This window comes from Penicillium cataractarum (genome assembly GCF_028827025.1).
Source record: "Penicillium cataractarum strain IBT 29864 chromosome Unknown utg000009l, whole genome shotgun sequence".
Taxonomy (NCBI): Eukaryota; Fungi; Ascomycota; class Eurotiomycetes; order Eurotiales; family Aspergillaceae; genus Penicillium; species Penicillium cataractarum.
The window spans coordinates 3,194,641-3,208,788 of record NW_026622745.1 but is presented as its reverse complement, the minus strand read 5'-3'; the positions used below and the strand labels follow the sequence as shown (position 1 = coordinate 3,208,788).

Here is a 14,148-nt window from a genome sequence, read left to right as displayed (position 1 = left end):
TTTATGTTGACCCTATACATTCCAATTAGCCATAGTAACACATACCCCTTCCTACACTTCTACATGTAAGTCCCCCTAATCTAGCGTTCTCCTACTAATCTCTCTTTACCACAGGTCCTAAAAGCCTTTAAAATCGCACAAATCCATCACATCCACTAGGATTTCAACCCTCCTATCCAAGATGGCCCTCTTACCCCCCCCGTGACAACTGGTTAATCGAGGTCGAAACCAGCCGAGAAGCCCGAGATATCCTCAACGAATTCGCCGCCCACCAGGGATACGCTATTACCACTGCCCATTCGAACAACTGGCAAGTTGACCTTCACTGCGATCGTAGTGGCCAGCCTACACCTACCAATCCCGAGGATAGTAGCCGGATCTCGGTCTCTCGCCGCTGTGGCTGCCACTTTGCCGCTAAATTAGGCAGGGCCCCAGGAGGCTGGCTTCTTACGGTGCAGGAGGGCTCTCACAGTGGCCATATAGCCTCAGAGCCATCTACACATCCTATACACCGCCGCCGCCAGCTAAAGGAGCTTAAGGAGAGGGTAGAGAAGCTATTTCTACTAAGGCATTCGAACCAGGAGGTTATCAATATCCTACGCCAAGAGGAAGCCTTTGCTGAAGGCCCAGTTGATACCGAGGACCCTTACGAAGCCCGTATTCGCCTTAACACAAGAGACCTAAAGAACCTCCGCCGCCGTGTAAGGGGCCGGTTACTTAAGGGCTGCTCACCTACAGCAGCCCTTCTTGCAGGTTTAGAAGGTTGGGAGGTCTTCCATAAGGAGGTGGATAGGGGTACGAACCAGGCTCAGCATATCTTCTGCGCCTCTCAATCTGGCCTTGAGCTTCTTACCAGATTTCCCTCCGTACTCTGGATTGATGCCACATACAAAACGAATTGTTACAAGATGCCTATGGTCAACGTTGTGGGAAGATCGGCAACTAGCGGGACCTTCTATGTGGCATGCGCTTTCGTCTCTAACGAGAGAGAGGGTTCATACCAATAGGTTTTAGAAACCCTTCGAGATCTTCTACACTCCCGTTCAATCCCGCCTCCTATCACTACATTTTCGGACGATACAGAGAGTCTCTTAGCTACCCTAGCAACGGTGTTTCCTACTACAATCGCCCTCCTTTGCATATGGCATATCCAGAAGAATATTAAGAAGAGATTGAGACCAAAGATCGCTCAGCATATCTTAGTCTATCTTGAGAGGGAAGGGGATACGCGAGATGAAATTACGGAGCGTTGGCAGAGCGCAAAGCAGCTATTTAACCAAGTCATCTTCGCACCTACAATAGCTGAGATGAAGACTGCTTGGGAGAGCTTCCAGGAGGAATTCAAACACGAGGTTTTTGCTGAAGCTATACAATACATCTCCAACCAATGGATGATGTGAGGGGCTGAAGTAAGACTTAATTCAATCTAACTAGGCCAACATGCTGTTTACAAAAAGCTTAGGGAAGAAAGGTTCGTCCCGCGTGTTCTCCATGTCAACATGCCAAGGTTCCGTGATACACGTGACCAATATCGGGCAACAGCCCGTGACAATACCCCCTCCTAGCCTTAACTTCGTTAGGGGTACGACGACATGGGTTCCGGTGTCGATTTGTTGGCGAATCACATCCGAAACGGGGCCGTATTGCTCCTCAAAGGCATCCAACGCGCTGCAGTTTTGGACCGAGTCTAGTCTTTCCCACGTCTGTTCCGCCCATCCTCTCCATTTCACTAGCGCTTCGTCACGATATCCTCGCCCAATCTTCCTCCGTCGTATAGCTAGGATTCGCTCAACGTCGTATTCCTCCTCCCCGTCGACTAGCAGCGGTGGTGGCTGCGAATCGTCCACTACTTGGGATGGGAACGGGTCCGTTGCCGCTGGGCGGACTAACTCGATGTGGAACACTGGGTGTATACCAGTAGGCACATCGAGTCGGACTGTAAACGGTGACGGAACGTCTACTACTCGGTATCGAGCATGTAGCCAATCTAACTTCTTTGACGGTCGCTGCGTGCGTACATTCCGAAGGTTTAGCCAAACCCAGTCATCCTTCTTATAGATAGGCGCAGCCTGTCGACGTCGGTTCGTTTGCTCTTCTTGAAGGGCCTGTGCAGAAGCAATAGCGGCCTGGGCCCAATCGGTGGCTTCTCGTAGGCGATTCACGAAGGTTTCGCCTGTCTTTCGTGGTTGGGTCAGGGCGTCCTGTAGCTGCCCTGCTTCGTCGATACCAATCGGGTCAATGTGGTAGCCGTGGGTGAAGAAGAATGGCGAGATTCCTGTTGAAGCGGCATCACGATTATTAATTGCCACTGCGACTATTGGTAGTAGATCTTTCCAGTTATCCTGTGCGTACGTCGTGAACACACGTAGAATTCGTTCGATCTCCTGATTGGCACGTTCTGTTGCACCGTCGGTCTGGGGGTGGAAAGCAGTGGATAATCGGCGTTGAATCGATAGCCTTTCGCATACCCTTCCCCAGAAAGAACTCACGAATTGGGGGCCGCGGTCGCTCACAATCGCTAGTGGTACCCCATGATGCATATAGAAGTGTGTGAGGAACACCTCTGCTACATCCTCTGCTGTTGTATTCCTCATTCCGACTAGAATCACGCCCTTTGTCAACCGATCTGTTATCACCATACAGTTTGTTGCTCCCGTGGATCCTGAGGGTGGTAGCCCGGTAATGAAGTCCACTGATATTTCGGCCCAGATTCGCTGGGGAATTGGTAGTGGTTTTAATAACCCATGTCTTGTGTCTCGCCATACTGAGCTCCGTCCACAGATTGTACAGTTACGAAGGAAACGTCGTACGTCCTTCGCTGCCCCTGGCCAGAAAAACCGTCGAGATAGTATCGAATAGGTAGCGTCTCGTCCTGGGTGCGCTGTGACGTGTGAATCGTGGATCTTCTGTATAATTCCCGTGCGTAGGACTTCGTTATCAGGGATCCAGATCCGTTGTCTGAAATGGAGCAGTCCCCGATCGTCTAGATGGCACTCAGATAGGCTTGTTTTAATGTTCGTTTCGGCAGCAATTCGGCGCTCTCCCTTTAGCAAAGCGTAGGAGATTCGTTGGTAGATCGAGTCGGACGCCCTTGCTCTTTTCCATTCCGTCTGTAGTTCTGGTTCTTCAAAGAGAGGGATATCTCTTTCAAAGTCAATCCCCTCACTAGGTTGGTCGTCGGCTGGTTGAGGGTCTAGCCGTCCTGTTTTGATCTTGACCCTTTTGAGTAGGATTCGGAAGCGATTCGATAGCCTTTCGTCAGTGATACTCTTAGGCATATCCTGGCTCCGTCGTGATAATGCGTCCGGCCTTACTGCAAGCTTGCCAGGGCGATAACGAAGGTCGAAATCGAACTCTGTTAGGAGATCTGCCCAACGCATTTGCCGTTCGTTCAGGTGTTGTGCTTTGCCGAAGTATCGAAGGTTCTTATGGTCTGTTACGATGGTGAATCTAGGCACCATTTTCAGCTCAGGTCTCCATTCGCGCAAGGCGCGTATAATCGCTAGAAGCTCCTTATCATGAATCTCGTAGTTTGACTCTGCTGGAGATAGCTTCTGGGATAGGTAGGCGCATGGCCGTAGTTGTCCGTCGGGGCCACGTTGCGATAGAACCGCCCCAGTTGCCCATCCAGAAGCGTCGGTTTCCACGACTGTTTGGCGATCCTCTTCGAAGTGTGCTAAGATTGGTGCGTTTATAAAGAGCTCTTTCAGTTCCGTGAAGGCCTGCTGGCAGTCATCGTCCCATTTGAAAATAGCGTCTTTCTTCATTAGCCGTGTTAACGGTGCCGAAAGGTCGGCGAATCGTGGTATAAACGGTCGGTAGAAGTTCGCAAATCCAATGAAGCTTCGCACGTCTCGTATAGACTTCGGCCTCTCCCATGCTCTGATAGCCTCTACCTTCTTTGGGTCAACGCGGATCCCCTTTCCAGCTTCGACGATAAAGCCAAGATACTTCACTGAGCCCTGCTCGAACTCCGATTTCGCAATATCGCATTGTAGACCCGCGTCCATTAGTTTCTGTAGCACATCGCCAACCTTTCGGCGGTGATCCGCTAGCGTTCCGTTGGTGTAGATGATTATATCGTCAACGTATGCCGACACGAAATCATCTAAGTACTCTCGCAGAGTCTGGTTAATGTACCTCTGGAACGTCGCCGGCGCGCCTGTTAATCCGAACGGGGTAACGTTCCACTCGTAGAGCCCATATCGCGTCCGGAATGCTGTCTTCCATTCTTCTCCGGGGTGAATGCGGATCTTATGGAAAGCTGCGATGATATCGAGTTTCGTGAACCAGCGGGCGTGCCCCATATTCCGCAGCGTCTCGCGAATCAACGGTAGAGGGTAGCGATCCTTCACCGTTTGTTCGTTTAACCCTCGGTAGTCAACGCAAAATCGTACGCCACCACCTGGCTTTCTAACTAACAAGATTGGTGCTGCTGCAGGTGATTGGCTCACCCGTATAAAGTTCTTCCCGAGTAGGTCTGTCAACGTTTTCCGTAGGTAAAGAAGTTCCTCTTTGTTCATGCCGTAGAGAGGACCATATGGTGGTGGCTCTTCGAAACCGTTTCGGTCGCGTTTCAGAGGGATCTTATGATCGATTCCTGGCCGGTGCGGAGGTAGCTGGTCGGCTAACTGTTGGCTGAAGGCGGCTAGCCATCGCCAGTAGTGTTTCGGTAGCTTATCCTTTGGGTCGATGTGCTTCTTGGGTCGTAATGCTCTCTCAATATCGTCTAGCGAAACCCTGCCGATTCGCAAACGATCCGCATCCGGTACGCTACGTACGAGTTGCTGTATAGATGATGCCTTAACCTGCACGACGCGTAGTCTCTTTACTCCATCAGGCCCGATAGTGCGATCCGCGCGGTTCCAACATCTTGTCCGCTCCCCAGACCTTGTGAAGATGTCTAGGTATCCTTTCCTTGCCGAATATCGTCCGTTCACGTCGTGTAGCCATGGGTCCCCAAGTATCATACTATCGCTTTGTGGTCCGATAATATAGGCAAATACGCGGCCTTGTTGCTGGCCGTGGACATCGAGGTCGAAATGGGTAATGTGGGTGATTCGGCACTGGTTCGGTACCACTCCGTCAAGGACTCGTGGCTGTATCTTAATGCGCGGAAGGTCGAGCGACTGGACTAAAGACTCGTTTACCGTTGCATAGCAGCGGCAGCCGCTATCGACGAGAGCTTGTGTAAATTGGATTCCATTCACTCTAGCATCGACTATAAACGGTAATGTCTCACGTTTAAGTAGCTTCTCGACCCCCTTCCGCTCCTGCTCGCGGCTTAGAACAGGAGCTATTCTTTTCCCGAATCGTCCTCAGTAGTCACATCTTCGTTGTCGGAAGCCGTCGTGACTGACTCGCTATCACTTGTAGGCCTTGCCTTCTTCACATTGACCGTACGCTCACGTCTTTTCTTGCTCGAACTGGTAGCGGTACGTGTACTATTCGGCGGTTGCGCCGGTAGGAGTGCGCACCTCGCGATAAGGTGTCCGGATCTCCCGCATCGTAAGCATTTCCCTTCGGCCCGTCGCTTATCCAGTTCGTCCTGGCTGACCCATTTCGCTTGCTTAGGGTGTTCCTTCTCGAATCGTTGGGGTTTCGTACGCGGTTCGGTACGGTTTACAGAGACAGTAGGGGTCCAGTCCATCTCGTCAGTCGTTCTCTTAGAGCGTGTATTCCGAGTACGATTAATATCCAGGGTGTCGTTGTCTGCACTAATCTCGTGGAGTCGTGTGATTAACTCCGAAAAGGTGCTAGGGACGCCGCGATACCGTAGCGTTTCGGTCATTTTTCGGTTAAGCGAAGCTAGCAAAACTTGCCGCTTAGGCTCGTCAGGCCATTCAAAAGCGCCTGCGTCAGCGAATTCCCTTTCTAACTGAGGTAGGAACCTCGCGAAGGACTGGTCTTCGCGTTGTCGTATTAGGTGAAGCCGTCTTGCTGCTCTTGCTTTGATGTTCGGGTCGCCATAGATGTTTTCGAGGTAGTCAAGAAGCTGTCGTGGTTCGCGGTCGTTTCGCTGTGTTTTCACGAACGAATTGGTGTTCTTTAGGGCTAGCTTTTCTAGCCGAGAGAAGACGTACGCGAATTGATCTTGTGGGCTCCCGATAGCTTCGCCGTCTACTGCTAGCTTGTTTTCCATCACTGTTCGCCAGGATGGCCACTCCGAAGAGCTCCCTGCAAACATCGCTGGGTCCGGTAGTCGTGGCCGAGGGCGTTGTATAGCTATCCCTGTTCTATCCTGCGTGACCTCGGTTTCGATTCGAGAGGGATTCGGCGGTGTTTTGCTAGGGATTGATATGTTCTGGAGTAATGCCTCAAGTTTTTCGATCCGTTCGTCTTGCGCGGTGTTCCGTTCGTTCTGTGCTGTGGTAGCACTCTCGTATACGGCGTGGCTCTGGGCGATTTGCTGCATTAATGTCTGAGCCCAACTAGGGGGACTAGACGATTCGCTATTTCTTGCCATTCTCTGCCGTGTGTAGCGGTTTATTCGTGCGTTCTTCGTTTCTCAATCGGCTTCGCGTCGAGGGTCCTATGGGTAGCGACCGGTACCGTTTCGGTTGCTATTCGCTTATATTCCGTTCCAATGTTCCAATGTGCCTAGGAATTGAGATCTTCTAGGGCTTTCCAATACGTCTCGAGCACTAAGGCCTTATACGCGAGGGTTCCGTTCCGTTGTGTGGCCGTCACTGAATCGCCGGGGATTCAGGGGTGTTTCCAATGAGCGCCTAGGTCGTCTTCCTAGGGCTTTCTAATAACCAGTGGTACTTCTAGGTGTAGAAGGAAGCTTTTTGTATGTGAGGGGCTGAAGTAAGACTTAATTCAATCTAACTAGGCCAACATGCTGTTTACAAAAAGCTTAGGGAAGAAAGGTTCGTCCCGCGTGTTCTCCATGTCAACATGCCAAGGTTCCGTGATACACGTGACCAATATCGGGCAACAGCCCGTGACAGATGAAGGATAGTATAAAGCAACGCTTTCTTCGCTGTTATACCAACCAAACCCTTCACTTCGGAGAGACCTCCTCCTCGCGAGTAGAAGGGGCCCATGCCTATCTCAAGACCTATATCAAATACTCGATTGGAGATCTCCTGACAGTAATGACCCGGGTTCAAACCGCGGTTAGTACTCGTCATATTACCATCAACCAGGCAATTAGGGAGGACCGCCAGAAACTACCAGATAACCTCCTTATACCGTTATTTCGGTCGGTTCTTGGCTGGGTTGCCACATGTGCCCTTCAACGAGTTGCCCAGCAGTTAACTGCCTACCAGAAGAAAGAGTTACAGTTGGCAGACTGCACTCACTACCATCGGCAGTCACTGGGGCTACCTTGTATTCACGAGATTGTGGCAGCAATCGAAGGCAAGCAGGCCCTGAGAAGGGACCAATTCCACCGGCAGTGGTGGCTTCTAGCTTCAATTGAAGACGACTACCAGCCACTTAACATAGAAACTGTTCTTCGAATCGAGGAACCAGCCATCGCGAAGGCCGCCGGGCGTCCCCGTGGACGGGCAAACCATGCTCAAAAGGACCCTAGGGTAGAGGCTGCGAAGAGGACTGTTGAGGCTGAACAACCAACCACTAAACAACCAACCACTAAACAACCAACCACTAAACAACCAATCCGCCGATCCACTCGATTGGCCAGATCCACTAAGCGAGATCCCTCTGGATTCGAGATTGTGAGGAAGGAGACCGCCCGTGTAGGGCGGAAAAGGCGATGAGAAGAGCGCTGAGAAGGGCGATGGGTAGGTGGAAGGGTAATCTAGATTGATAGTATGTTAGCTTCTTAATTAGGAAATTGAATTATCTTTGAAATCTCTGCAAATTCAGGCGATTTGGATGGCTGTATGGACTCTTGGAAAATAGGTGGTAGTGGTAGAAAGGTAGGAAGGGGTATGTGTTACTATGGCTAATTGGAATGTATAGGGTCAACATAAACAACCACCCGGTTGGGTCACATGATCACATGATATCGGCGTCTATGATCGCCGACGACATTCGATTATTTACGAGAAGCGCTTATGTATAGGGAAATACATACATAAGGGCTTGGCAAGTATTATACAGCTGTCGAATGTATCATTTTGGGTGATGCGGGAAGGATACCTAGTTAGGACTAGTGGCATGCCAGGTTTCGTGCCATGGCCCGATATCTTCGTGCCATGATCCTCGTCCTAAATAGATGCAGACATGCCAGTGCGGTTGACAGTCTCGGCAGTATTCTACCCCAGACGTATTCCCTCCAGACTGTTTTTACCCCGGACGAAATGATTTACCCCACAATGATTGAGAGCCTCTGGCCAATTGCCCTCAATGGTGATGATTAGACTTCTCGGCGGTAACCCCCGAGTGGCAACTCTCAACATCTGCTCGGTGATTTCCCCGAATGTGGGGCAAGGCTGTCGGTGCGTTCCCCCGGAGATGGCGAGGAATCATTTACTTTCATGTCCCCAGGAAAGCCTCTCATAGCCACTAAAGTAGATTTGCACTCAGATTAAAACCCTGGACATGTCCATGTCCCACTTCCAGGTGAAGATAACGTCATAGGTATCTACATGCCCAATGCAAGAGGAGTGTGACTAGATACTCCAGCCTCCTGCATACTTCTACATGGCGTTTTATTTTCCCAGTCTAATGATATTACTGAGGAGCTTGTTCGTAGATAGTGTTAGCCACTATTTAACCATTCGATTAACCTCCTATAAGTATGAATATTGGTTGTAGCTTGGGAGTTATATACTGGACTGTCATCCGATCTTTTGGGAGCCATCCCCAACAATGATATCCAAACACAATCCTAACTCGCTGAATGGGGACTTACAGGTCCCTACGGTAGTGAAGGCGATCTTTTACAATAATATCAGTGATATTCGTGACTTTTCTCTCTATACGTTAGTGACTATGAGCGATTGGGTCGAGTGGAATATAGTTAATCCCGCCTCGGGACGAAACTCCGATGCACGATGTGCATCTCGGCAAGACATCATCAACATGTAAAGAGGCCCTGGAGCCCGGACTATTCGGTATGGCCACGACAAGTGCTAACTTGAATGCCCCACAGGACGAGATACCTTCCGGTACTTCCAAACACCGGGCCTGTGATAACTGCAAACTCCGAAAAGTGCGCTGCTCCGGCAGAACTCCGTGCCAACATTGCCATCGCAGTAGAAACCCATGCCAGTATAGCTCACCACATGGAAGACTAGCAAATGCAGAAAAGTGAGTATTCCATCTCTTTTCCTAGTGTATCGATTGACCTTCATCCCCACAAACCCCGCAAACTTCAGTCTACTCACGAAACTTCTACAGGCGATGGAGACAATGTCAAAAACGCATTCAAGCATTGGAAGCGGCTTGGCAGAAATATCTGCCCAACATCAATGTGGACGCTGTAGTGGAAGAGATGAGCAGCTCAGGCCGCTCTCCCTTTGCCAATCAAGGCCTTTCCAGAGATACAGAGGGCGAATACATGCCTTTCACCCCCAGTTCGCGGCCTCCAGCCCAACCCTCAGAAACGCAGGAATTACTTACACCGGCTGAAAAGCCTGATTTAGAAGATGCCGATACCCTCGATTGGGACGAATCGGCAGATTCAACATCCCTAAATGATGGGATCGGCTCACTTTCTGTAACTCAGCGTGGCATCGGATACATGGGCCCACAATCAGGAAACGCTCTTCTGAAGAATTTGCAGTCACTACACATGCACCTGTTTCCATTACAGGAGGCCGAGATGGCATTTCCAGGCCATGCCAAATCAACCCTAGCCGATGATGTGCTTCAATCGTCCTCCTATTCGGACTCCTGCATTGATTGGTATTTTGGACTGTATAATTGTGCATATCCCATTCTCCATGAAGGGTATTTCCGCGCACAGTGCATTGGTATGTCAGCACTCTACTATCCACTATCGCATCTTCTCATTCATTTTCTCTTCTCTAGGAGTACTTCCTAAGCCTAAAGATGGATCTTGGCCAATGCTATACAATATGGTCCGCGCAATCGGTGCCTTTACCGGTGATGCGTCGAATCATAATGCCGACAACTTTTACTACGGAATCGCATCACAGCATCTGTCTCTTAGCCTCTTACAACGGGGCTCGTTGCCATTGTTACAAGGTCTAACACTGATGGCCAATTACCTGCAGAAGCGTAATCGACCTAATAGTGGGTTCGCATTGCTCGGACTAGCCATGAATATGGCACAAAGCATTGGCCTGCACCGAGAATTTTCTCCAACCAGCATCAGCTTGTTTGAGATGGAAATGAGACGCCGCGTGTGGTGGACTATTTACATATTCGACTCGGGTGCGAGGTTGACATTCGGTCGGCCCACTCTATCCTTAAGCGGCGTTAACATGCAGCTCCCGCATAATCTTAACGACCGAGATCTCGTTGTCGATATGGACCGGCTTCCAGAACCTCACGACACCCCTACAGTAGCCTCCAGTCTTATATGGCAGTCCAAACTTGCCCATATAACCAATCTGGCGAACACGAAACTCTTTGAGAGCAAGTTACCGCCTGCTCCTGTCATGCTTCGTCTGGGAGATAAGGTCAAGGAATGGGTTGATTCCCTACCTCCTTATATGCAGACAAGCTCTGAAAGCCTAGAATATGAAAAATTGGAAGCACCTCGAATGGTGTTAGTGTGGCGATCCATGCACCTTCGCATCATTATCTACCGGCCCTTTATTTTGGACTTGATTAGACGACGCCAGCCGTTGGATCTGTCCAACGCCGATAAACCTCCTCGCAGGTGTGTTGATGCTGCGCAAGAATGTATTTCATCCATTGTTATGTTTTGGCGCGGCGGTAGAGATCGACATCGAGCATTAGTCTGGTACGCTTGTTACTGGCTGGTCACTGCAACATTTGTTCATGTTGCCTGCTTACTGTACGAGCCACAACATGAATGTTCTTTGGATTGGAGGCAAGAAGTTGAGGGAGCTCGGTTGGCACTGGAGGAGATGGGTGTCTTTGAACAAACTGCCGCTCGAGCAGCGAGGATTATCAACAAAGTCATGGGTAAGCTACCCAATTTATTCTACTTTGGACCTGTCGTTTGCTAATATTTTCTTTATTCAGATCTTATTCCGGCAAGTCCAGGTTCAGATCTGCTCGCGGGTAATGAGGCCACAAGAATGTGGCTCACGGAACTGTGGAATCAATCTGAGGTTGACATGACGTTATTGCAGTCTTTTAATTATCCCACTCAAGGCTGATACTATGCGATTGCGTTCTTGTATAGTAGTAAATCCACGGGGCAGATCTGAGGGAAATACAGTAATAAAAGCTGTCTACGCGCCCAAGGACCCGTTCTGGGTAGGTCTAGCAGAGTAATTGCCTCACTTAGCGGCTTAATCTTCTTCGTTTAACGACCTTAAGAAGGGGGGATCCCACCCTAGAACCCCCCAGTCACGCTAGTCGCTTTGCTTTCGCTGAGTAGTAGAAGTATAGTAGTTAAAGTAGGAGGGGTAGTAGTAAATCTACCAACTTATCTACCAACTTATTTATTAGTAGAGACCTACCACCTCTTTCTTGATCAATTCTACTATTTGATCATCCTTTGCTATTTAAATGGATTTAAATAAGAGCATTACCTCTAGGTACCTTGACGGGCAACCGGGTGCCTGATCTGGTATGTTAGTCATCCATGCGGATGACAGCCGCTCATCCGAGAATTTCCTCCCGTCAAATGCCACTGAGACCGCAAGTATTCCGCTGGAACATGAGAATACCAAAGGCGCCGTATTGTACTGACCAGTGTCCTATTCAATGAACACTCCACGGCGGAGTCGAAATCGTGCGGCATGCCGGCGTTGCCAGAAACGCAAGATTCGCTGTAATGGCGAAACCCCGAGTTGCGGAGCATGTATCAAGGCAAATGTGCCATGCGTTAATGATGGCAAGCAGGAAGTCAATCGCACGTGAGTAATCATGTTTTGTCTCGTGTTTCATGTTTGGCCTAACTCGTGATTAGATATATTGCAAACTTGCAGAAGCGTGTTCAATGGCTCGAGTCTTTAATCCGTGAACAAGGAACCGATGTATCCTTGGAAGACGGTCCGCCACTTGACTCTAATGAATACCAGAATGATGAGTCGATCAATCTTGATGAAAGTATTCAAAATCCTGTGGCTATGACATCGCCGAGGCAAGAGCCGCCTGTGCCAATTGAAAATACGCAACAATCCCGAACACAGTCAAGACAGGCACACGAAATTGGCCTAGTCTCACTTTCCTCTGGCGGGGAGGCACGATATATCGGCCCTTCAAGCGGCTACTTTCTTGCTAATCTTGTTTTTTCCAATGCTGGCCGACGGTCAAGACCACTAGGGAACCGTAGTGTAGACGAGCCAATCTCGCTGTCTGCAGAGCTATTCAACACCCCTGCCTCATTACCGTCTCGAAAAGACGATGCGATCGAGCTTTCTTCGAAGTATTTCTCAACCTTCCATCTTCTTTATCCATTTCTTCATGAGCCATCTCATATGCAACGCTTGGAAAAAATGTACACGGGAGAGTCAGCGGCAAACCCCAATCCATCGGACGCTTTCCATGTCTATATGGTGCTCGCAATAGCCGCTTCGGATCTCTCGCGACGGTTCAGACTTCGTTTACCAGCAGAGGGATACTATACTGCTGCAACGCAATTCTTTGAAAGTGCCTGTGCAGACGGGTCACTTGAGAGCCTTCAGAGTCAACTTCTTCTCATGGTCTATGCTCTACATAATCCCTCTTGTGGGGTGAACATCTGGAGCTTAAATTACCAGTGCCTGGGTGCACTGATTGATCTCGGTCTCCAGCGCGATATACGCACCTCGTCTTCTTTTCACATTTCGTTTCTGGAGCAGGAGATGAGAACACGAATCTTTTGGGTGGTATATAGTTTTGACCGAACTTTGGGCACGATGATGGGGCGACCGATCGGAGTTAGAGATGAGGCGTGTGAACTTCGAGTGAGTAACGATAACCGGAGTCTAAAAACCAGAATTTGGGAACTAATATTTACTAGTTCCCTTCAAATGTCGCGGATGCACACCTCGCTGATCCTGTTTCAGGCGACAGATCTCACGATGATACACCTTCTCACATTACATACTCGATTCACTTGTTCAAATTGGCACAACTGAATTCCGAAATCAAATATGTCATGCATAGTATCTGTCGAGATCCTCCCAGATACGCATACCCACCAATCCTCGACATCAATCAATGGCAAAGTGACATGATAGATCGACTGAAAACATGGTACACTCAAATCCCCCGTGCATCCGACATGACATCTATCGCGAAACTCTGCGAGACCAAATATCACGAGATGATGATCTTGGTACTGAGACCAAGCCCTGGAATCCCCGATCCATCGGAAGAATTGTTAGCACAGTGCTTTCAGCACGCAGTCGAGCTGCTGCGGGGCTTTGGCGAGCTGTACAAACAGGAATCGCTTCTTTATAGCAGACTCGTTGTGCATTCAATATTCCTCAGCACGTTGATTATGCTTCACTGTCTTTGGCGGCTACCTCAAGTCACATCCCAGGTTCAAATTGATGACCTGGTAGCCGATACGGGTATTGGGTTGAACATCCTCAGCAGTATCGGGGAGTATTGGGCAGAGGCTAGGAGAGCAAGAGATTGTATCCATGAGCTATCTGGCGCTACGATACAGCGTCTGCTTCGGGTACGTGCCATGGAGGTATCACCGCGTCTAGCTCGTACCCAGCCCGCCACAGGCGCTACAAGGCATACGCGATCTTACAGTTCCAACACAGCACCGACTTCGGCTGTGCCGGAACAGGTAGACTCTGCGATCGACATAGCTCCCTCGACGGGTTCGTTTGCAGACGAGTACGACTTTGGCCTTGAGGGTTCGAATTGGTTGAATGATGCCATGCCTGGTGGTTTGATGGATTTCTCTGGGGCGCCCGATTTCGATAGTATCATTCAGCAGTATTTGGATCCGAACGCTGTAATGTGGAACTAGTTCATTTAGGTGGTTGGTAGGTTGAATCGAAGGTACTATCTTGACTCCCTTGTTTTTCTTCCGGGTATAGGTTCCGAGTAGAGGTACCTGTAGGTGGCTCGTCTTAGATTTGATCCAATAATTAGAGCGACCGCTCTATGGTCAATTCGGCCTGG

The 14,148-nt window shown here is 49.6% G+C and overlaps 1 protein-coding gene across 1 annotated transcript; it reads left to right on the top strand.

Annotated features, from left to right (window-relative positions):
* Positions 1-9,475: 9,475 nt before the first annotated feature.
* On the top strand, positions 9,476-13,993 carry N7496_011757 (fungal specific transcription factor domain-containing protein; the record flags this gene model as incomplete). Its single annotated transcript, XM_056704670.1, has 6 exons — positions 9,476-9,890; positions 9,949-11,034; positions 11,657-11,757; positions 11,923-11,936; positions 11,990-12,968; positions 13,025-13,993. The coding sequence occupies 6 exons, from the start codon at positions 9,476-9,478 to the stop codon at positions 13,991-13,993; spliced, it is 3,564 nt and encodes a 1,187-aa protein (XP_056550630.1).
* Between the last annotated feature and the right edge of the window lie 155 nt (positions 13,994-14,148).